Source organism: Manis pentadactyla, chromosome 8, assembly GCF_030020395.1.
Source record: "Manis pentadactyla isolate mManPen7 chromosome 8, mManPen7.hap1, whole genome shotgun sequence".
Lineage (NCBI taxonomy): Eukaryota > Metazoa > Chordata > Mammalia > Pholidota > Manidae > Manis > Manis pentadactyla.
This window is the reverse complement of record NC_080026.1, coordinates 26835055-26860236: the sequence shown is the minus strand read 5'-3', so window position 1 is coordinate 26860236 and position 25182 is coordinate 26835055. Positions and strand designations below refer to the sequence as shown.

The 25182-nt window shown below is 37.1% G+C and overlaps 1 protein-coding gene across 4 annotated transcripts in view; it reads left to right on the top strand.

Annotated features, from left to right (window-relative positions):
• Positions 1–25182, top strand: part of ARHGAP15 (Rho GTPase activating protein 15) — a 602975-nt gene that overhangs the window by 462359 nt on the left and 115434 nt on the right. For all 4 annotated transcript variants that reach the window (XM_036912736.2, XM_036912735.2, XM_057505630.1 and 1 more), the window contains one exon: positions 19826–19960. In XM_036912736.2, coding sequence (XP_036768631.2) covers positions 19826–19960 — 135 coding nt within the window. The remainder of the gene's footprint in view (positions 1–19825; positions 19961–25182) is intronic.

Sequence of the window (25182 nt, the reverse complement as noted above, 5' to 3'; positions counted from 1 at the left end):
GAGTCCTACAGCTAATTAAGCTAAATAAATCAACATAAGGAATTTATTTATCCTGTTCTTCTCCAAGATAGTGGTTACCCTCAAGCAGTGGGGACATAGCAGTTAAGACAGCCTGCCCTGCCTTAACGTAGACTGTTGAGTTATTATCTTATTACCAGAGAATATGTTAGGAATCTTACTTCTCAACTCTGCTTTTTAAAATGGAATATTAGCTTTAAGATGGGATTCCTCCTGTTCTTGCTATACTGTTTATATCTCAGCATTTTTCATAATAGGCGGGAAAAGTTAATCATGATGCTTGTCTCATATCCCTGCCCTACCTCAAAAGGATTGGGGTAATGATCATGCCTGATATAGCATGATATTTTGCAGTGTTATAGATTGTTTCTACATATTTTTTCTGCAATATCCTCACAACAATTCAACAACTGAAGCTAAGAGGTAAGGGAAGGAGCCCCAACAACTTGAAATAGGAGCTCTGACTCAGCGATTCCTGCTCTGCTCAGCTTTGCTCTGTGGTTCAACTCTCAAATGAAAGGCATTTTCCATTTGGCATTCTCTTCCTCTAGGACTGGCATGCAGTTCGCACTGTACACTGTATTTCCAGGTAAAGAAGTGGTCTTGAGGGAATAATTTAAAACCTTCCCAACTGCACACAACACTCTTAAGAAGTATTAAGACCTCATGTCAAGGTGCTTGGAACCCAGCTTTGGAAATAGAACAGATCCTGGGGGAAAAAAAAACCCTAAATTATCCCAAATTGACAGTTATGCCAACATACACTGCTATGCAGCAGATTCTGTGTGTTCAATGTAAGACGCTCTTATCTCCCAGGATAAGGAGATGGAACTGAAGGATCACAGGGAGCTCACTGAGACCTATCTTAAAACCATTCATCTGTGTCTTTCGAACCACCTATGTTTTTAATTTGAAATGGCCTTGCTATTTTTATCCCCGGATACTTTCTTCATAGTTCAACCTTATATGGTTTAACAATTAAAATAGAAAGCCAATTTAAATAGCAGCAATGATGCCATAATGGTGCAATAAAAAGAGTATTTGACTTACAGACTTGGTTCAAATCCCAGTTCTCCTCACGGAACCTCCATTTACTGTCCTCCAAATTCAGGGACTACCAACTACTAACTTTTTCCCGGATTGTTGTAGTTATTAAATGAGATACTGAGTAGGAGAGGGTTTTATCTGTGATGCATGATTTCAACATAATTTTTATTTTGCTTCAATAAGCTTAGTAGCTAAGTAAAAATAATTTCTTAAATTATCTAGATAATTGCCTCTTTAACACCCCAATTTGATCTTTGTGTGCACATAGCCCATACCAGAGTAATTAACAGTGAAATGGAAAAGACATCGGGAATTTATAACAGTCCTTGAACCACTGTGTATGGACAGCCTCTATTTTCTGTCAACTCTTATATGAGACATCCGTATCGAAAAGTAAATCCTGCTCCGTAAAGTTTTCAATGCCAGAAATTCCATATGGTTTCGATGCAGGTAAAAGGTGTACATTTCCCTCAGGGTCAAGTCTAAAAAATTGGACCACTGCAGGCTCTGACCACATGTGTAAGAATCCAGAGGACCTGTGATCTCAACTGCCTGGATCATATGCCTTAATTTACTCCACTTGCCTCTTTTGGATAGGTGTGATCCTGGCCAAACATAGTACGTGAGAAGGTTAAACAGTATTTGGAAAGTCATTACAGGTGAAAATGCTGCATATATGCATTTTGACATAATGCAACAGAATTATGACTATATACATAATTTAAATCCATTATCAGTCCTCAATGTGGGGAATTCCTTGAAATTGTTTTCTTCTCTCCCATAAAATGGCCATTGTTTTTAGTTTTAATTTTTGCAAAATTTGCAAAATGGTTTTCTTACACATCATAAACAAGTACTACAGATACCTTTCAATCACACTGTGCTAAGCACCCAAATTCTATGTTGCAAAGTTCTACTATGTTTGCAAAATTCTACTATGTGGGGCAGAGTCTGAGAAGGTGGCTCAAGGAAAGACTACAGAGTGTTAGCAGAAACCTTCAGATCTTACTCCTTTCATTGGCATTTTTCATAGTACTTACCTTTGAACTTCAAATATTTGCCATAGAAACTTTGCTTCCTAGAGCAAATGATATTTTAGACATATAAATTATTTTAGAACCCAGAGATATCTCATAATTTTGCTAGCATCTATGCATTATCAAAAAGCCCTGTGAATCACTGGTCATTTAAATACCAATTATCTATTTTTTTCTGATTGCTTTTTCATTTTAATTGCTCCCATTTCCTGTCCTGACCTTAATGTTTCAGAGAAAAGAAGACATCCCACAAAAGAAAGAAAGAATGTGCTCTTTCATTTGTGAACTACAAAGCTTCATAGGTCCTAGTTTGGCTGGTGTGTTTGCTGTAAAGCTTTGGAATGCTGTTTTGCAGTTTCAAATGTGATCATACTCAGCCTCCCAGAATTTTTTATGCCTGGAGGATGCCACAAGAACAAGGGCAGCCTTGTTAACAAGTTGCAATCTCTCAGAAACAAGATAGGATTCGGATATAAATCATCATTTCAGCTCACAAAGCTATGTTCCCCAACCCCACTAAAGAACTTCATTTACATCTAAAATGGTTAATACTGATCTCCACTAGAACTCCTAAGTGGAGGAATGCAGCTGCCATGTGTTTAGTGACTCCGGGGTTAGGGAAGAATGACATCACCAAATGTAAGCATATTATCATGCTGACATAGAGGCACCTTGTTTTCTCTTCTGTGGATAGAGCAAGGATTGTGTTCTGTGTCCTGTTTTTTTCCTCCCAAAGAATACCTTTCCCCCGACTTCTTAGCAGCTGCAGTATGAAGGGTTGAAAATGTCACTTCAACTAATGATGAATGATGCTTGACCTCTGGATGGGTTACTCTGGATTTTATGCAATGCTAAATTAATATGAAAGATCCCAACTCAAAGGACTTTGGCCATTATGAACTGCTTTGGGCGTGGATTTGTGTAAAGCAGTCAGTAGCTTTAGGGTTTTGTTGCTGTGTCCTTGGTGGGGGTGGGGATGGGAGTAGGGGGAGGCGTTGTGCACTATAAGCAAGGTAAAAGACAGTGTGCTAACACTTTAATGTGTTTTCTCCTGTGAGATTAATATCTCTTCATACTGGAAATATTGTCAGTAAGCAGAACCAGTTCGTGGGAAAGAAAAACATTCTCAAAAGGGCAACTAGCCCGCATGTCTTTGTTGTTTTTATTTGAATATAATTAATTATGTAAAGCAGAAGTTAGTGGAAGATTAACAATTAGTAGATTCTGTCAAGTAGTCACACAGAAATTACTAACGACTTGAACGACTGGTCCTCTATCATGTCAGAAAGCAGTGCGCTGAGTGCCATTCTTTTTATCTTTTTACTTTATTGTTTTCACAGATCCCCTTTTTCTAAGATGCATATTTCACAGCAGACTAATAAATAACTAACACTCGTTGTATTTCATAACATACAAAAGGGTTTGAAATAAAAACACCTGTTTTAATTAGCATTACGGTTTGCTCACTTTTAAAAAAAGTGATAATCCTGATGCAGTTAGCTGACATGTTTAAAGCTTTGAATTTCCATCTGTATCTTACATGATGATGTTTCAGGACTGTCATGAGTTAATTACGTTAACTTGGGAAGCACTGCTTGCATTTAGAATGAAAAACTTCAGCTTGAATAGACAGAAAAGCAGATGCTATCTTTCTTGTCAATTGCTTTGTTTGTGGGCTGCCTTACAACTTTTCATGTATTTCTGGATCTAAAGGGAAGTGTAAATCTCTATTTATTTTAAGTTTAACATAAACTACACAATTTCAATATTCTTTTGTTTTGCCTGTATGTATCTCATGTGTCTTTACATGTTCAGCTTTCCTGCCCCCAGGTCCAAAAATCCACACTTGAATTATCTCTTCTTTAATTCTTAATTTGTTTTGTTATGCCTATGGAGATTACAGCATAATAAAATTAGGAATAGGACAAATATATGTGGCTCAATCCTCTCTCCAGTTAATTTTTCTACCACCTTTTTGCTTTTATACATCAACCTTTTAAATGGTGCAAAACTACATGCAGCATCTGGACACAACAAGGCATGTTAAGGATGGAGTAGGCACTCTAAATAGGAATTTCCATGCTTTTGCGAGCTTAATGTTCCTTTGACATAGAGAGCAGCTGTGTTTATGTCAATAATTACACATTGAAATAAATGCATGTACATGTGTTTCTTTATGGGATTAAGGATGTTAGGAATGGCCTAACACAAAAGATTTTTGTCCCTCCCATCCCCACCCAGAAAGTTTCTACAAAACTCAAAAACCAAGTTACACTCGTTTGAAATTCTGAAATACATCTCTGGGCAGTTGGACCACTCGGTTTCAACAGTCAGACTGTTGGACTGATGCACTTGTAATTTTCTGTTTGCCTCCCTCCCCCACATCTGTTCTCTACTCTTCACTACCCTATCCAGTGCCCAGGATCTGAGCTGTCTGCACTACATCATCAAGGCCCCCTGGCCAGAAGGCTTCCAGCTAGATTGCACCAATAGGAGGTATCTGCAGGAGAGCAGAGAGCAGGAGACAATGCAAGAATGTGGTGACTGTGAGTGTCTAACCCCCAAATCAGTGTTATAGGCAATAAATGCTCAGTTTTCAAAGCAAAGGGAGATCTAGGAAAAGTGGATGGCTCTAGGCAGGATTCCTGGAGATGGGAAGGCTTCCTTTGGGCTTTAAAGAATTAGTAGGATGGAATAGGAGGAAGGAGTGGATATGATAGTGTAGCTTAAGAATAAGCAAGATCCAAAGTATACAGGTTATAAAGTAAAGTGCTTGTGTGGGAAAAGCAAGTACCCAGTTTAACAGAAGTAGATGATGGGGGTCTGAGTGAATTGGCAAATTAAGATTAAATGGCAGGTTGTGCCTAAGACCAGAGGCCTTGAATAGATGGAATAAGATATCTTAGTTTTTAAAATACATACAAAGGTATGTTTCATATATAAATACAATCTGTAAATGATATGTACTGTAGAGGTTTACTCAAGCACCTTATCACACATTCAAATTAACATGGGGCTGTGCAGCCACTTAAAAATAGCTCTGTTCATTAAAGGAAATGTAACCTAGATATTCAGAAAATTAAAATATAATGTTCCTGAAACCATTTTATGCCATTAACTAAGATTCATCACTCAGTTCTGTCTTCCTAGACATTTTGGACTAAAACAGTTATAAATCTGACAAGTTATCTGTACTTGACCAACACGTTTCTGATGTAATTGCAAACTATCAGCTTGTTTGCAGACACAACCATTGAAGCTGAGAAATACCTATCACTCCACGTGTTTCATTCCTCTCAGCTTCAGGTGTGTTTTGCCCCATCAAATTCACAAAGTAGAAATTATTAATCAGTAACACATCAAAAAGCATTGGCTTTGTAGCCATGGGTGCTCTTCAGCCAAGATGACCTGAATATGAGGTCTGATTTGTTCAATGTACTAACTAGTGCTACTCCTCTAGAAAACAAACTGGTGGGATTTACCTCGTCAAACAAGCTGACCTGTATAAATGTTGGTTGGAGATCAGCTATTCATGCAGGAATCCCTGTTGTTGGTTGGGTATGTCTTCCATATCACAGACTGGAGCTGTTTGCTCATAAACCTCATATAATAATAATTACACTCTTACTTCCAGGGCATGAACTTGAACGGCACTCTTCTCTTCCTATTCTCTCTCTTTCTGTATGACCATTTTCCTCTCTTATTAGTTTAAGTAGTCTTACAAAATAGTTTCTGAGTGAGGCAGCAGTGTCAGAAGCTCAGCTGTGACCCTAACTTTCTGTAGGGACTTGAACAAGTTACTCAATTTCTCTGCTCCTTAGATTTTAACATGTTAAATGTGGACAACACTACCTTGCTTGGTTGCTGTGAGAGCTAAGTAAGATTATGCATGTGAAGAGCCTGTCACAGTGGCTGGCACATGATACGTGCTAGCTAGGTTAATGGCTTTTTTTTTGGTAATTGCTGTAATTATTATTATTGTTATTTTATGATTATTCAACTTTTACTTAGATCTAATCCTTATCCATTTTACTAAGCTCCATATTCATATATCCAAATGTCTTCTGGACATGGTCACATAAAAATGTCAATAGCAGACCTGAAGCAAACTTTAACCCTGGCATCTTCTTGTCAAGAACAAGTTGAATGAATAAAAAATCCAGGTACTCTTTCTCGGGTGTTTAATGTATAACAATTGCATCTTTCTAGCCAGAAGCAATAACAGTTTTACTAGATTCTCTTTACCTTCTCTACTTTCATTAAATTTAAGTCCTCATATTCAGCATCTTCTCTTCATTTCTACAAACACTCCTTAGTTCTAGCCTCTATGATGCCTTGGTCTATTGCAATATCTTCCTACCTTCTCACCTCTCAAATGTATCATTATATTCCCAACCAATTTATGTCCATAAACTATAGTCTGAAGGATATTATTTCCCCCACTCAAATTGTGATGGTTCTCTCTTGTCTAAAGGAGAACATTTAATCTCTTAGCATGGCAGGTAAGGTATTCCAGTGACTTCCAAGCTAAGTTCTCACTACATCTCATAACCCAGCTTTCTTCCATTGCATATCTGTTTGCCAGAACAGTAGCTCTCAGACTTTAGCATGTATCAGAATCACCTGAAGGACCTGTTAAATCACAGATGGCCAGTGCACCCCAGAGATTCTGGTTCAGAAGATCTGAGGTATGACTTGAGAATGGGCATTTCTGACCATAACCTACGTGATGCTGGTCCCAACACCACATTAGTATAACCCTGGCCTAGTCGATCCTTCCTCCCTCATGTCAAATCATCAAAAGCCTATGCATCCCTTACTGTCATTGCCTTGGAGAAATTCCATCCGTCATCCCTGTCAGATTGAACCAACAAGCAGACCATACTCTGTGCGAGCAGAATGACTAAGGTTTCAGGCTTGGAGCCAGCCTGCCTGGACTCGAGCTAAATACCTGAGTGAACTTGGACAAGTCACTAAATCTCTAGACTTCCATTACCCCAGCAGTAAAATTTTAAGCTAATCATAGTACCCACAGGATATGTTGGTGTGAGGATAAAAAGAATTAATATGTGAGAAGCACTTAGACTCATGCCTGAGAAGAACTCGACTCTATTACATTATCAAGTATTTTAATCTAACATTCCTCTTAGCCATATAACGATGTGTGAGGTTTACAGACCTAAGTCCTTTTCTAGATGTTAAGTTCCCTGAAAGCAGAGACCATATTTTGGGGCAGTGATAGAAACATGGCCCGGGGCTTAGCACTTTACAGAAACCCAGCATAAAAAATGTTTGGTTAAACTGAAATTGAGAAAATATTACAAAGGGATCTTAAGAAAGTTAAAATCTTCCAAACAATAACACAAAAAGCCATCCATTTTTTCACCCTCATCATAAAGATGAATAAAAATGAGGTCAATTACTAATAATACGTTGAAAGTAGGTTTGCCTTTTGCTTTGAATTTGCTAAACTCTATAATTAAAATGACTTCAAATTGAAAGATTGTAAAGAAGAAATTAATCTTATTGGTAAGTAAAAAAGCAAATCCCATGGTTGATGGTAGATATGACCTGTTAGCAATAGTTACACTTTTATATTTTCTTTTCTTACAATCAGCGTGTGGAGACCAGCATAATCCAATTAATTGTAATTCCCTTTTGTAGAGTGTAAAGTAGTGCATGCTATTGTAACACCATTGAAGTCTTATCTCTGGTCAGATAATCCAAACGGATTCTCATTTTCCAACTACCAGCAGGTCTTTATAAACTTTAGTAAAAAAGAACATTTTGGCGTCCCTGAACTTATGATAAATGCAATACACAATAATTAGTCTCTGAATCCTTTGTACATTCCTAACATCAGTTTTCTAGACTTCTTTCTCTGCTAATATAATGTTTTCATCAATACACCTGAGAATCTCTCCTTTCCTGACTTCCTTTAAAATATTTTTTTCCACAGTGAACATGCAGTATTTTAATGCAATGAAGATTCTCAACTGAGCTCCTTGTTCATGGTGCCCCTTGGAAAGACCATCTGTTTTCACATACTCTCTCACACCCATCCTACTCACTGCTGCCAGAACACCTTTCTAGAACACCACTCTCCTATAGTCTTCCAGATTATTTCAGTTGTGAGGTCCTCGACTTTCTGGCCCATATCTTCCTTCCTATGCTCAATACTTTGAGATATGGAACCTATACTGTGCCCTCAAGCAGTGTGTGGTTCTGCATATGAATCATGTTCCTCAGCCCTTGGCATGACTGTTACTTCTAATGCTCCTTGTATACCTCTCCCTTCCTCTTCCCCATCCCCTACCCCATCATTGTCCACATGGCTGTTCCTAAATTAAGATTGTCAAGTGACACCTCCCTGGGAAACCTCTCTTGACCACCATCCAGATGAAGCCAGATTCTGTGTTCCCATAGCCATCCACACATGGTCATGTACTAATATGTACCAAGCTCTATTGTAATTTTGTCTATTTATCTGAATTTCTCATATACTTTAAGAGGATTGAGCTTAGACACTAGGTCTTTTTCATCAATTTTTTTTTCACCCCAGCAGCTACAACATGCCCAGCACAAAATTTCAGCTCAATAAATGTTTGATGAATGAATGAATGAATGAATGAGTAAACAACCTACTTATGTCTTCAGTATTGGTGCGGTGTTTTGAAAGAGAAAGATGAACAGAAAGGACACAAAAATCAGCTGTATGTGTGTGCATTCATATATCCATTATCATCATCATCACTGTACCATGAAGTAGTCTCTACTATTAAAATAAGTTAAATTTTCGCAGGTAATGCAAATATACCCATAAATAGTAAAAGGGAGCGCATAAATAGTAAAATAAGCACTAGGCTAAGCACTGGGGATACAAAGATTAATAAGAATGAACTTCTTTGGAGGAGGAATACAGGAGAGAAACTTTGGTTAAATCAGCATAGTTAAATTATTTAGGGTGTGCCCCAGGAGTGAGGGGATTATCAGGCTAGGATTAGAAACATAGTAAACAGGATCTGAAAAGAAGCTAAATTTAGGGCAGAGTGAAGATTAGCAGTGTAAATATCTGAGTGACATCAGAACCATAGCAGAGACCCAGGAGTTAGTGACACAGATTGGTTTAGTGCTAAACCAGAAGAGAAGAAAAGCAAGAAGTACCTGGTCTCCGAAGCCTGTGTCTTTCCACATATGTCACTCTGGCTTCTTGCACCAACGTCTTGTGTGCGCTAACACAAGAACATGTATGGTGACTTCCTGTGTACGCTAAGATGAGAACATGTACAGTGAGGTTAGTCCAAGTACAAAAGAGAAGAGATTCCTATGGGCCAAAACCACCTGGGTTGCTTGGAAATGTGTCAGTACTAACAGGTCAGGCCTGAGACCATAGCAAATGATGCCTGCCTGTCTTTCTTCAGGAGGAAATGTAGATAACCCTCCGGCTTGGGAGTTTACATAGTTATCATTATCATCATGATCTTAATTAAAAAGATACTTATTAAGCAACAAATTGAGTGTATCTTTGTATAAATGAAGCAAAGATAAAACTAAAAGGGGTAGCTCCCTCCCTAGAGACAGCACAATCCTAGTACTGATGTCAAAGAGAACCTGAGAATTGTCAGGACTTGAAGAGGTTAGGTACCATTTCTTAGGCATCTTCCAATCCCATCCTGTACTCATAACTGCCTTCCCAGCCCTACCTCTGGCACTTAGCACAATGTCTGGCGGCTAGTAGGTGTCTCATAAATTGTTTTAATGAATGAATACCTTAATTAATTCGATTATTTTTAATTTGTTTGGCTTTGTGCTATTAATTGTAGTGCTGAAATTGACATTAATGGTGGAACTCCATCCATTCATTTCATTTTCAGCGTGCTCATTTTTTTTTGGACTTTGTTTCTATTTATAGTTTTTTTATTACATCAGAAAACAATTATTGTTATCATGGCTTTTTTCTTATTTGTAATCATTGTTATATGTTTATTAAACATCAGTTGTTTACCAGTTGTAATAAATTAAATGTTCAAGCTGATCACTTCATCAGAAGTTAAGTCCCTCATAAGAGTTCCTTTTGTGTTTAACAAAGATTTTATGTATATTTTAGTCCAAGTCTTTGTATCTCTCCTGATTTTATTCTTTGTTATGTATTTTTTCAAGTATACAATCAATGGCACAATGTACTGTGGACAACTATGAACAGCTATAAGCAGTAATGAACATATATTCCCAATGAACCATAGTCTTTCAAATATTGTGATGGTAACATAAATTGGTGTGCTAGTTATGGAGGCAATTTAGCAAGATGTATCAATATTTTAAATATACACACAACCTACGCCCGAGAAATTCCAGGTCTAGGAATTTGTTCTCACACAGGTACATACTTATACCTTGACATAAATAATGTAAGATTATTCACACTAGTACTAGCACTATGCAAAATATTCTATGATTGAAAACTGGTTAAGTAAATTATTGTACATCCATAAAATTAAACATGTAGCTGTAAAATAAGAATGAGGAAGCTCTTTATGTCCTGATTTTGAATAATCTCATGATATATTATCAACTGAAAAGAATCAAGATGCAAAAGAGTGCATTGATTATACCACTGTTTGCGGTATAATCTACCGCAAAAAGAAAAAGTGGTGGTGCAGGGTTATATTGCTAAACAAAAATGTATTTCGTTTAACATAGTCATATGAAAATGTCTTTGAAATGATGCATAGGAAATTGATAATATGGGTTTTCCCAGGATGTGAATTGGATATCTAAGAATAGACTACAAAGAGACTTTTGCAGCATATATATTGAATTTTAGATTGTTAATACATTACCTGTTTCAAAATAAAATAAACAGAAATTTAAAAATAAAAATAAGCACCCCACTCTTCTTATTAAACAATTGTAGGTTTTCAGGTATCATGTCACCAAATGTTTTGACAATTTTTATCAACTAGTTTTTAATATCCCCTTCATAATAAAAACAGCCCACCATTGTGAATTACTTGTATGAATTACTTTTCTCCAAAGTTATGGTAATAAGGGAAACAAGAGTGATTTTATGCTCCATATATTTGAAAGCTGGAGGCCCCTGGAGTTGACAGACCCTTTTTTGAGATGGAATAAGAAAATTTTTAAAACTTTTCATTCATGAAAATCAAAATAACCAATTATTGATAATAAATCCTCTAAAGAATCTATATCATTATTCTTAACTTGGAATATTGTGTAGATGCAGAATTAGGGGGATATGTTATTCTGTGGTTTCACAAAGGAACTGATGCAAAGAGATCTATCTATTCTGTCTATGCAAGCAATTGTAAAATTTCTAAATCTCCCAACTCTTATGCCATGTACCTTTTTAGAATGCTGGTATTGTGATATGAAGTAGAAAATTTACTTAACTACTCCCCTTGAACCAATTAATCAAGATAATTTAGTTTTAAAAATTATGATCTTCAATGATTGCTATAAATCTTCTCCAGTTTAGTTATTTTTCATTGACAACTTATAGATGTCTTATCTAGGAATAAAATGGCTTCAACAAATGAGAGCAACACTCTTAATCTATCAATTTTGTTTACCTTTTATTTTTATTTTCCTGATGGAATATTTCCAGACAGAAGACTTCTAAACTAGCAAAAATCCCAGTCCTTTCCCTGCTGAATAATACCATTTCTAACCCCACAAATACCAACAGTGTAATAAAGGTAATGATAAATTCAGAAATTATATCATATTCTGGAAACACTTGCCAAAGTCTGGCTGACAAAGAAGAGAATGTCCAAATAAATTTTCTAATAATGTGATAACAAGCCCATACTAGACTTTTTACATACATTATTTCACTTAATTCTCACACAAAATTAGGAGGGAGAGATGACAGTTCTCATTAGACAAGTGAGAAAATGTCACATTAAGTAACTTCTCTATATGTGCATATACCTGCAATAGACATGTTATCTGTATGCAGGCATTTAAAGGACTTAGTTATATTTATTTCCTAGATATCATTATGAGATAGGTTTTCACCTGACCTTCTGTTTGATATTTACAATGTAATATAACTTGAAGGGAACAGATAGCAATGGTGTTGAAATTTAGAATCGATAAGAAGGAAACATTCAAAAATGACTTTGTTGAAATTTAATCCTACGGATTCTCTAAACTTGTGAGTGTGTAATGTACAAAATCATCCATGGAATTCAAGCAAATACAGAATCTATTTGGAGAAGATGGTCAAATAAAATGAACCATTGTATATAGTGTCTGCAGAGTACAAAAAGCCTTTGACTGAATGGAAATAAGAGCAGTGTTGGAAGCTCTGAGTATGAAAGAAATTGAAATATGTATTAGTACCATGAAATACATCCTTTTTAAAAAATTTATGATCATAACGAATAAAGTCAATGCATTGTTGTTGGTGGTGGTGGTCTTGTTAGAGTCTGAACAAGGCTACCTTTCCTCAGATGCCTGGACAGAAACATCTAGAGCCTGGAGAAAAGCATAATGTCAATGACATCATTTTATAAGGTGGGGCACTGTACATGGAGTTAGGATGATGGGCGGATGTTTTATGTTATGCCACTATAAATTAAAAATCCACAAAGCACTGACACATTGTTATACTTTCCATCTGTGGTGCTTGTTTCACAAGTTTCCATTGTATGTACTTATTATGTTATTACTTGCATTCAATTGAAATCTGAGGGAATACAAAAATAAGGCAGTCTCATTCTGACTGTTCCTGTGCTGGATGTAGTAGGATGCTATTTTGCCTCCTTCAAGAAGAGTAACTAAAGATATTTCATATTGGCCTCTGACATTATTTGCATGCCTTGGGCTTCTTAAGTGATTTCCAAATAACTATACACATCATAAAAAACCTAGAAAGTAAGCCAGCATGACATGGCAAATATTCCATTGGATATTAAGAAATAAAAGCACTTTTTTTTTTAAGGTTTAGTATTTTAGAAAGTTTCTGGTTATTTCCTTGGTCCTTCTCTCTTTCCTACTTTAAGGAGGCCACTCAAAACTGGATTGTGTAGACCAGGTGGCAAAAATGTACACAGGGCCAGCCATCTCCTCTTACAGTAAAGTAACCATTTTCAAATATAAGCCTTCTAATAGCTTCCTGGAGGTAACTGTGATAAATTATAGCATAAGTCTCTTTAGTTTTGGAATATAAAGTTTCATATTTAAAACCACTTTCCTCCTTCTTTGATAGATACCATGACCATGGAGAGTTGATTTGGCTTGCACTGAGTTTTTCCTGAGAACATTTTAAATGTTTCCTAGTATTTTGTGTCTCGGGCTATAGCAGCAATGAAATATTTCTCCTCTAGAAGTAGTAGATGGAAAAAAGAATGGGTAAGAAAATGATGATCATGGTTTTATTCTTTGTCTAGAGAGCATGGTAGAGTATCTGGCATGTTTATGGATCAAATAAATCATTTGAAATTGTTAGGTTGAGCCTAAATAGTCAAGCAATTATTCAACTAATTCCTATTTCAAACCTTTTCCCTGAATCTTGATAATTATTTTTATTCAGCTGGAATTACCTAACCAGCTATCTCTGTCATTTACCATATTTCTTAAGTGTTGCATAGCCCATGTGTTCAGGAAATGTTTAGATATGATCCAGAAACATGGCATCCTTCTGTGTGCAAAACCTTTGGGCATTGTGTTCATTTCCATGGCTGCCAAAACAAAGCACCACAGACTAGGGGGGTGGAGTTGGGGGGAGAGTGCAGTTGGCATATTAAACAACAGACATTTTTTCCTCCCTGTTTCAGAGACCAGACATCCAGGATCGAGTGCCAGCAAGGTTGCTTTCTTCTGGAGCCTCTGTCTTTGGCTTGTAGATGACCGCCTTCTTCCTTTCTCTTCACTTGGTTTTCCCTGTGTGTATGCATATCTGTGACTTGATCTTCTCTTATTATAAGGCCCCCAGTCGTATTGGATTAGGAACCATCTGTATGACTTCATTTTACCTTAATCACCCTATCTCCAAATAGAGTCACATGAAGTACTGGGGGTTAGGACGTCAATGTCTTAACTGAGGGTGGGGGGACACAACAGACATAATGTGCATTTTGGGAGTGATATGTTTATCCTTTAGTTTGTGCCCAGACTTAATCTATATTCACTAGAGTAATTTTTCGAGCACCTGGTGAAGCCTTCTCTTTGGAGGAATATAAAGCAGCCTCAACAGCTGTGGCTTTGAATACAGCCCCTGATATGTAGTCTCCATTCAATCTATGTTTGTTGAATAAAAACTAAGGGAACAAACAAATTAACTAGCCAACTGGTCTAGTTTTCTAGGGTACTATCCTCACTGAAGACTCATGGGAGTTCCAAGATGCTGTAGGAAGGGGCTTTAGTGAGTGCAACATGAAAAGAAGCTGCTCCGTGCACAGGTTTTATATCACCACGTTTGAGAACTTAGACCCCTCTAATCCACTGGATATCAGACTGTACTGTCAAGAGCCAACACGACAGGAAAGGTTGAGCTGGTCAAATGATTCAACCAGCTTCCTTTTGATACACTCCTCTAAATATTAAACAAGAAATTAGCTATATCCTTATAAACAGCGTGTTTTATCCACTTTAATATCTAATCTTCCAGTTTGATTTTATGGCCCAACAAATTATTATTTTTCAGATCTATAGCCCCTCTACCACCTCTTTCATTCATAATGTCACTTTCATGCCCAGCGGGCCTTTCAGATAAGGTTTCCAAATGGTCATCTGCACCAGAAGCAGATCCCATATCCTTTATGAGAGTTTCATGATGCAATAAGTTCTTGTCACTATATTAATGAAATCAGAGCTATTCTCTCCATATCCTCGGAAAGCTGGGGCTGCTTTTCCTCTTTCTTTTTATTACAGCAGTGAAAGTTGGAAAGAAGCTTTAAAATTGCCATAGACAAAATTCCAAAGTAAAAATGCACTTGTTTTTCAATACACAAAGTAGTATCTCTTTACTTTTATGTTACTATCCTGTTGGGGATAGTTCAAGGTATCTGAAATCACATTTCAACCAACACTAGGTTAACACAGTGAGTTTAATTAAAATTAGACCTGATATTGCAAATTCTGGTTAAACCAGTATATAATATACAAGAAAAAACTGGTGATTATACTACTGATGATATTTAAATGTGCCTGTTCTTTGGAAATCACCATGGGATGGGGCAACTGTGGTTATTGAAGGTTCATCTTCTGTTTCTCCTTTTTTAAGAAAGATTGTTTCTAATAGCTTTTCTCAATTTTTTTCTTCTAAATATAAGTTGCTTGATATAAATAAGTTTTTCCTTAAATAAAATACACATAAGTACTTCAAGAAAGGGCATTTCAAGGTGACCTTTTTGGATACAACATTTAGATGTATTTTTTGTGATCTCATAAAAGTCATTTAGTATTTGGATTCTAGAGCTTACCTATCTCCAATTCTGCTTCAATGCTTTAAACCAAAATTCATGACCCAAATAAATTTAAGATAGCCTATTGAGATCACCAGGAGAAACCAGCACAGATTATCAGAGTGAGGATTGTGAAATAATTTCACCCAATCAGACTTCTTGCCAGTATTGGACTTCAGCATGGACATTGTTTGTTGTTCTCATATGACAAATGGCATCACACTGACATAAATCCTCTAAAAACAACCAGGAGGGTTTATGATGTTTGCTTGGTACTTCCATTGCCTGAGTCCCTTATATATTCTTGCCTTCTTGGCCTTTATACACCTTCCCCATTGTAATGGTGTCTTGGATGTATTCGTTTTTTGTGTGCTTTCCAAACATTTTTCAGATGTGTTTTCTCATTTGGTGCCAATGATTATCCTTCTAACTAACTTCATTTCTCAAACAGATATATAATGAATCAGTGGTAAATCCAGGCCCGGCCTGGTGATTTGTATAATCTTGTCCCCACTCTATCATATTTCCTCTTAATCCCATCACCACAAAACAATTTGCTCCATCTTCTGCTCCTTCCTAATGTGGTTTCTTTTTATTGCCAATTTGCTTTATATCTGTTTATACAAGAATCTGTTCCTCCTATAAATGAGTAATTACAAAAGGCCAGAGTCAGTTTACAGGTAAAAGCCTAGCCTCAAGAAAGACACTTAGGGATAAAATGTAAAAGTCACTATCTTTGAAGTAATCGTCAATCTACTACCACTTGCAATTACTGTTTATTTCCCTTCTCTCTTTCAGCTTCTGGCAGCCAAGATTAAATCTAAACACAGTGGTTCTGAGGGGGGCTTACTGGCTCCTTATACTGGATTCATACTTATAAGCCCTGAAAAAGCATCTCAGCCTACCTAGACCTCATTTTCCCTATCTGGAAAATGGAGATGATGATAACAATAGCATGGACCCCTGCCTTATTGAAAAAATTAAATTAGCTAATGAATGCAAAATACATAACAGTCCCTAGTATAGTGTAAGCACTAAGTAATTCTTGGTTACTGTTTTTGTTGCGAAGTACCCTGAAATGTGAGCATTTGATGTTGTCAATGAGAAGTAACAACTCTTAAATTCATATTGAAGATATCTCAGTGTGTATGTTTCTAGTTTTCTAGTTCTCTGCCTACCTAAGGTAAACTTCATAAATCAATAGTTATTGAGTAACTTCTATAGCCTCTAACTGGCTCCATTATAGTGGTTCTCAACTAGGGATAAATCTGCAACACCGGGAGACATTTGGCAATATTGTGGAGATATTTTTTCATCCTCACCACTGAAAGTGGTACTGGCATCTGGCGGGTGGAGGCTAGGGATGCTCTTAAGCATTGCAGAGATCATAAGACGCCGCCCCCCCACCCCTCCCCCACACACAACAAAGAACTACCAGTCCCCGAAGTCAGTAGTCCTTCACCATTGAAAAAGCCTGCTGAATTGCAAAAGGGAGAATCCTAAAATATCATCACTGCTACCAGATTAGCTTAAAAATGCCAATCAAATAATGCAAATGTGTTTCCAATGATACCTGTTAACACTGAGACAGAGTTGTGGTCAGTTCTTCTCGAGAATGGGTTGGGTTCATGAAAAGGCATATAAACGTAGATAAAAGTGTATGTTTAGGTAAATCGCAGTGACTTGAAAAATATGCCTTAAAGCCATTTGGTTTATAAGAAATCTTAACCATGGCTGGTTAATCTTAACATAAAAATTAGATATAATATTCCAAAAGACTCTTCCCAGCTGCTTGCCATATTATTTATTTAAACTACTTGTGGGAGGGCTACAAACTGTTTTTTTTTTTTCTTTAAATGAAGACTATGTTGTAGGAATGCTGGCTTAAGTAACACAAGAGGATAGTGGTGTATGGCATTTCAAGTGGATATAATCAAATAGTATTTGTTGATTGGCAAACTTTATTTTTATTTATATTGAAATATTCCATTTTTCACAATCACTTGAATTTACTGATAGTTATGTAGGGATGACAAATAATGGCATTTGCCTGTGGTTAAGCAATTATTTGTTCTTATTTTCATGCCCAAGATAAAATCATTCTCTTTTTTTACCTACTGAACACCTTCCTTGGTGATCTCAAACCTACACACCAAAATTGCATTTTGTGTTGGACTTTTTTGATAAATTTTTGCTATAGATAGCTGTGTGTGTGTGTGTGTAAGTTTCCATTTAAAGTTCAGTGCCAAAGCTACAGTACTTATACATTTTCTAAATGTGTTTTAAGCAATAAGTTGTACAACATTTTTAGAACATGTGTTAAGCTATTTCTCTAAGAATGAAGCTCTTAACAAAACATAAGCACTCTGCATGAGATCTTAGCAGCAAAGTGCTTAAAAGATAAAGTAAGAATTGGTACCATGGGAAGAACACCAGCTGTAGAGCGCACAGGTCCATTATGAGAAGTATGGTAGTGGGTAGGGAGAAAATGATTTAATCAGGAGTAAAACCAATTTTATTATAAGGGCACGCAGGGGGTGTGGCACCATAGTGAGAGGGACATTTCAAAATATCTGACAGATTTCAACAATGTGAAAACCCCGTTCTTTAAAGTGACAGTAAACCCCATCAGGTCTCCCTTTTTGATGCTATTGTTAACAGTTGACTGTTTAAAGCTGGCCTGCTAGGACGCTGTCGGCCTATTTCAATAGTGTGTAGCCAAATAAAAGACTAATTGTTGAAATACAATCAATCAAAAATGATTGCAGGGCAGAAAGCAGGTCTCCTCTGCTGATTTTTCTTTTTGTGGATTGTATTATTGTGTTACAATTGAAGTAGAAATGAAGACTGAAGGGAAAAAGAAAACAGTCCATCTGAAATAAACAGATCCACCTTCATTCCTTCTCTTTGCAAGCATCCTATTGAGCAGGAACGTCACTTGCTAGCCCTGGAAATAACAGTCCATTTAGAAAAAAAAGATCCAATAAAGATTTTGTCTAATATTTTAAAAGAACATGAGCACTATTAGCCAAACAACCCATGCAGAGATTCCCTACAGGGACAATTCTCAGCTTTTCTAAACGTTTTTGGTGCAGATTCTCCTCTGCATTCATAAAACCGACACTAAGGGAGCCCGTAAATGTGAGCCCAAGACATCGGGAAAGAAACAGAATTCCAGGTGATCAAATACCTGCTTGGTTCTCACCAGGACACGCAGCTTTTCAGTTACCATCCAGGTCGTTGAAAATGATTAGCTCTCATTTTGATTAAGCCCAGAATCCAAAATCTTTTCCATGTCACCTGTTTCAAAAGACAGCAGCAGTGCTGTCGAGCCTGGCTTCCTCTGAACTGTGTAAAGATGTTGCGTTCAGACCCTAGTACACCCACTGCTTGGGGGAGAAGGATTCCGAACTTTCGCACTGAGGATGAAAAGGAAGAAAAGAATTGCCCCGTATCTCTTTATTTCTTCTACAAACTTCATTCTGGCATCTATTTCCTTTAACATTTAAATGTCTCAACTCACACAAGCTTTCCAAGCAAACATTTCTGTTGTTTCTAAGAGGAGGTGGTAAACACTTGTGGTTTGTCTTTGGTGTGTTATCATTTTTGACAGCTTTGCATAGCCTGCGTAGGCCAACAGGGGTCTGTCTAATATTGTCACTGGACACATTTTCCTCCCTGAGCCGAAAACTAAAAAAAAGATATTTTTGAAGCAGTAAGAAGGAATTAATATCCTTTCTCACTCAGTATTCTATTCCTTGCTGACTTCATTTTCAGCAAAAAAAGGAAGAAAGTGTTACCCATTATTCCCTTGTACATAGCAAGGCTAACACATGTAAAGCAATAACTCATTTTCTATTGCCATGTTTAGCATATGTCTCCTGTTGGCTCAGCAAGGCCTTTAGGCCGGTCCCTTGAGCCGGCCATCGTTGGCAACTCTTAGCCCCTCGGCCTCAAAATCAAATAGCTTTGAATCATGTTGAGCTGTGATGCTAATTTTCTCTACTGATGCATTATGGGAATAAATGTTTCTGACATACTGTGTCAATGGCACTGTCTCTTTGTGTCTCTTGCTTTTTTGTTAGCTGCATTCCTACAGATGGTATTCCATTGAAAATGTTCCCTTCCCTAGGAAAAAGGGGGGGAAAAAAAAACATGCACAGCACCAAACCTCTAGGTGCAGAAGGCTGTTAACGGTTGCTGATGATAGTAGGCAAACATTAACATAATAATTAGTGTCTTGTAATTGTTTCATTAAAACCAGTTGTTCCATTTCTCCTCGTGTTTTCCCAGAAGAGAAGCTGAATTTGGATGACAGCCAGTGGGAGGACATCCACGTTGTCACCGGGGCACTGAAGATGTTTTTCCGGGAGCTGCCTGAGCCGCTCTTCCCCTACGGCTTCTTTGAGCGGTTTGTGGAAGCGATCAGTAAGTACCTCCTAGACAGGAGCGCTTGGTGGAATAACCTGGCAGCGCGGAATTATTAAGTAAATACTAAGAATGACGATCACAGCAATCATGCAGAGGATAATACCCCCAGTGTTCCACATCTTTCATTTTATTTAAGTGTTTTTGATGGCTTATTGGTATTTCTGGCCCTACAATATTATCTGAGCTTTTTAAAAAAAACTAACAAAAAAAGAATAAGGCAACCTATTTAAGGTAGCCAATTTTCAAGCAAATCTCCTCAAATGAAAGCAGCTTCTCATGGAATCTGCTTTAAGAAGTCGCCTTTAGCACCCTTGGCTCCTATCTTTATACTTTCAGAACTGCAATGATTTTAACTGAGTACAAAAGGATCTGAGAAAGAATTTAACTGAACTATTACATCCTGTTAAAGAGGTTTTAAATCATCAACTGAGGCATCAGTTTCTCTAGGCTTGCTTACCGTTCACCCACCAACCCCAGTAAAAAGTCAGCTATAATTTGCTTATGAGCAGTGTGAATATTAAATTAGGTAACTGGCAAGTTCTTCTGTTAAACTGGTGACTCTGTGGGAAGTCGGGTTATATCACTTACTAGCCAACAGTCACTGTACACTCCTTGAAGCTTCCTTTTTTATTATTTTCTCATTCATAAAGCACACACATAAATGTGCTTTACTAACTAAAAATGAAGAAATGAATGGATGAAAATCTTTCCAACTGCACAGACTCTTCCGGTGTTGGTGCTTGGAGAAGCAACTACTAATGCCTCTCTAAATTTAATACCTTAGGGTGGCTTTACTATAATTGTGACAGTTTGGAAAAAGTTTCCTGGCAAGCAAGCTGATTCAAGGAGGAAAAAGAAAGAAAGAAGAAAGGTAAAATTAAGAAGCTTGCAAGCCTGGCAGGAGCTTAATTAAAGTCCAAAGGAGAAAAATCTCCATGAAAAAAATGTTCTACTTAGGAGGTCTGCTCTTGGATGTGTGTGTGTAGTATTCCCATTAGTAGTGTGGATTTTGGAGCCCGGTGTTGGAGCCTCAGTGTGTCCTGTCACTCTAGTTTTTCTTTTGAAGAATGCTGTCATACTTGTTTAAAGCTCTGGCAAAATGATATCCAGAGGAATAAAGCAGGGTTAACTCTCCTGTGGTCTTTCTCTTGTTGCCTTCCTGCAATTTCAGATTTTGTTATTGCTGTTGTTGAATATAGTAGCAGTGGTCTAACTATGGGGTTTGAGGTGAGGCTGGAGCTCTTCTCCCCTGTCATGACTTTTCATTTCATGAGCCCTCCACTTTTCAAGAAGAACAATATGTATGGTTCCCAGACTGTCTTAACTTCTTTTCAAAAAGAGGAATAATGAAAAAAATAAACAAGCATGCACTTCCATAACAGCCTGTTCTGATATTCTGTCCTGGCGCATGCAAGCACAGAAGATCACTCACAATAGTAAGACAGGGTTCTGGCAGGAAATTGGGGGTACTTGCATGTCTGTACCTATTTCTGATTATGTATATTTAAAGAATTTATACAAATTTCACATCATGGTCTCCACTTATAAGTGAGGATTATCTTATTTGGAAACATACTTGTAACGTGCCGATTTGAGGGCTGTGAGATAGAATACCCATCATTTAAGCTTCCTTTTGTTCACTTAATTCTAAATATGTTTGGCAAGCCATCCCATGAGCTTAAGAGCTGTGGGAGGCAGGCCCCAGGACCCATGGGAAGGTGTGTCCTTTGAGTTTCCGTAAAGAGTGGGACTGTCTGTGGACTATGCCAGACTCAACTCCAAACTGAACAGAATTTCAGAAACACTGGCATAGTCAGAAGTGAACAAACCACGCTGAGGTGGACAGCATGTTATTGTGCCTGATGGCTATTGCAAGGGTTTTTGCCAACATCTCTTAAATGGGTTACAGAACAAAGGAGGTAGTGCTTAAGAACGTCCTTTAATAATGAAAGATTCTTTACAAATGCTCACAGTGTTTCTCCAGCTGAACTTTGTTTGAGAAAGTAATTAAAAGCAAAGAGACAGTAATTTTCCCTTCACTGTTTAAGGCAAGAAGAATCAGTCTCAGCACCCTTGCCCTACCTAACTCAGGAGAGTATTTATTATTTTTTAACATGTAACATGGAGGGACTAACCAGCAGGATTATATGGCTGAGAAATATGTTAGGATGCTGGACAGGGATATATGGTTACTAACCCATGAATCTGGGGCATAACCTCGGAGTTAGTTGTGTTCTCATCTGAGCGCTACCTGCACCTCAGGTGGTCCCTCGGCTTGCGGGCCCGGCCTCCCCAGGGCTTCAGCTTAGGCTGTACAGACCGGCCCTGGTTCCAGCCTCCGCCAGAGGATGTGGACCCTCCTCTCGCTGTCTTCCAGCCTGGAGGCGGCTTCCTGCAGTGGCTACTTTCTTGGTCCCATCGCTCTACCTTGTTAGACGCTCAGCTTCCTCATGACATGGATACCCAATAACCAGTTCCTGTGTCACATTCCCTCTGTTTGTGTCAATAGTTGAAGTGGTTTCTGTTCTCTGGTTAAACGCTGGTGAAAACACCATGCCCGTCAAGGTCACACAGTTCATGTAGCTGTGACATTATTTCCCTTTACTCTTTCACTGCCCCCAGACCCAGTTTATGAGGGCTTAACATTTTTACTTGGCCCCAAATTGAGAGATCTGTTACCCTTTCATGACAGAGTTGAAAAGTGAAGAGACCAAAAGGAATTTTACTGCCAACAGGAATGCTTTGCCTCTGAGGCGGAAATGTTATTTCACGTACAAGCAATTAATGACCACTTGTGCTATTTGAATTATTGTTAATTCTTATAATGTGTTTGAAAGTCATCATTACATATTCCAAGAAGAGAGAACAGAAGGCATTTGCTTTTTAAAACAATTTTGTTTTGGACTGAACACAAACATTAATATGATAAGAACCTGCAACCCCCATAGTGATCCCCTCTGTCTGATAACACCCATTGGGGTAACAAAAATACTAGAGACTATTTTCCATATTTTCGAATCCAAGCGCTGCAGCCATTGATCTGAAATTCTATACTTGAGGTCAGTGCAACTAAGTCACCTGCAGGTTATTTCACAGGGACTTAACCCACTGACTGTAAGGATTTAATTCCATGGAAATGACTTGTGCTGAAGACATTATTAGTACCCTGAATGTGAACTTGGTTCAAAAACACAGCTATGGGGTTTTATGATAGGTGATGCAGTTTTGTGACTAAAGGTCTGCAGGTAGTCTGGACATATCCAGACATCTAATTCCTAGGAAATATACTAAGTTTACTTCTATTTCTATCTTTTTCATCCTGGTAACCCTACAGATCCAAAGAAAAGAAATAGGTAATGTCATTTCTGATTTAATGTCTGCATTTTTCCAAAGTCCTGGGAAAGGGGAAGAGAGAAAAGTCACTGGCATTTCTTGAAATCACTTCATTTAATCCTCAAAATAACAAAGCAGGAGATACTGGAGAGGTGGAAAGATCATGTGGAAAATTATTTGTAGCTTAGAAAGTTACTATGAGAATTAACTAAGATAACATTTGCCTTACTATATACTCAGTGGCCAATAAATGCTTTGGAAAAAAATTAATTTTTCAGAGGAGTAATGTAAGTCACAAAATATTTCCCAAATTCACATGGCTCAAAAAGTTAGACTTAGCATTCAACTCCAGACTCTAAAGCATAAATACTTTCCATTATCCTGTGTTGCCTTTCTGTAACTATTTATCTAGAACAAATCTTGCTTGAAAAATAACTAACTAGCTGTTGCCAAGTATCTGTCTATTATATCTTTCTATATAGGCTTATATTATATATCCTGTATCATCCCGTGGAAGACCACAAACAATTATTTTCTTTATTTTTTAACCAAGGTTAGAATTAAATTAAATGATTGGAAATCTTAGAATTGGTGTTTTAAGTTAGAAATAAGGTAGGACTTTCCAACTGTGAGCAGTGTTTCAATATTTACTACTAGAAATGAAAAGCATCGATGCTTTAAATGTTGTTCTCTCTAAGTACATTTTTAACCCTCTACTCTATTATTTTTATAACCAATTGCTTACCCATTCCCTTTTGAAATTCATTTAGCCATACACAATGTTATTTTCCTATTTCATGTGAGTAACTATTTCAAGCTTAAGTTTTATTGTTATTCTGTTTTTATAGTTTTTCACTTGGTCTCAAATTATAGTATGCAAGAAGCCAGATTTTACAGAGCCGTTTATGGTGGAAAGTGGACTGGACCCTATCACTTAACATCCCTAGGCTTACTTATAAGGAACTTCATTTAACTATTTCAATTTTTATCTCTTCTAGTTACTTTCATTACTCCTGATAATATCTCTACTTATTAATTTTTCAACTATAGGTAATACCTAATGTGAAATATTAATTTGTTCTACTCTATTTCCTCCATCATTTGATAGTCATGTTCTTATGCATATTATATAATACACTTAAACCACTATTTCTTGTTTCATATTCAATGATATCTTCCAATTTCCTTTTGTAGAGTTAGAATATTTTCCTTACTACCCTTTCTTTTACCTCTCTTCTCATCTTTCACAATCATTGGTCATTAACTCCCTCAAATTTTAACGGTTGTTCTAAGTCTTCAGTGGTTTGTTCAGTTATAAAACTAATAAAAAGCATTTATATTTGCATTATTATGAGTCTGTATTGTTCACTGCCTGTCCCAGTGGTTTCACAAAAATTCCTTCCCTAGAGTTCTTGATCAAAATCTCCCTGCTTCTCAAATAATATTACTCACCAGGTCAAATAGAATCTATTTTATTATACTTCAAAATGGCTTAAACTCTTGGCCATGTTTTTGTTCCCTTTTGTAGTTGAAGCATGGTTTTCTTGTGCAGATTTTTTATATTTATTTTTTTCCTGGAGTTTGTAATTACTATATATTTTTTTCTTTTACAATGTCCTTAATTCTTTCCTGACACTATTCTACAGAGTCCCATTTTCCCAAGATGCCCCTTTTCTATAGCCTTCTTTCCTTCTAATTCATATTAGAATGGTGGCTTTCAGGACTGCTTCAGGGCTACGGATTTTTTTCTGCTTTCTGTGTATGAGCCGTCACTTCCTAGAGGACATGCGTATTAGTTTCCTACTGCCACCATAACAAATTACCTCAAACTTGGTGGCATAAAATAACAAATCTGACACTGGTCTCATCAGACTAAAATCGAAGTG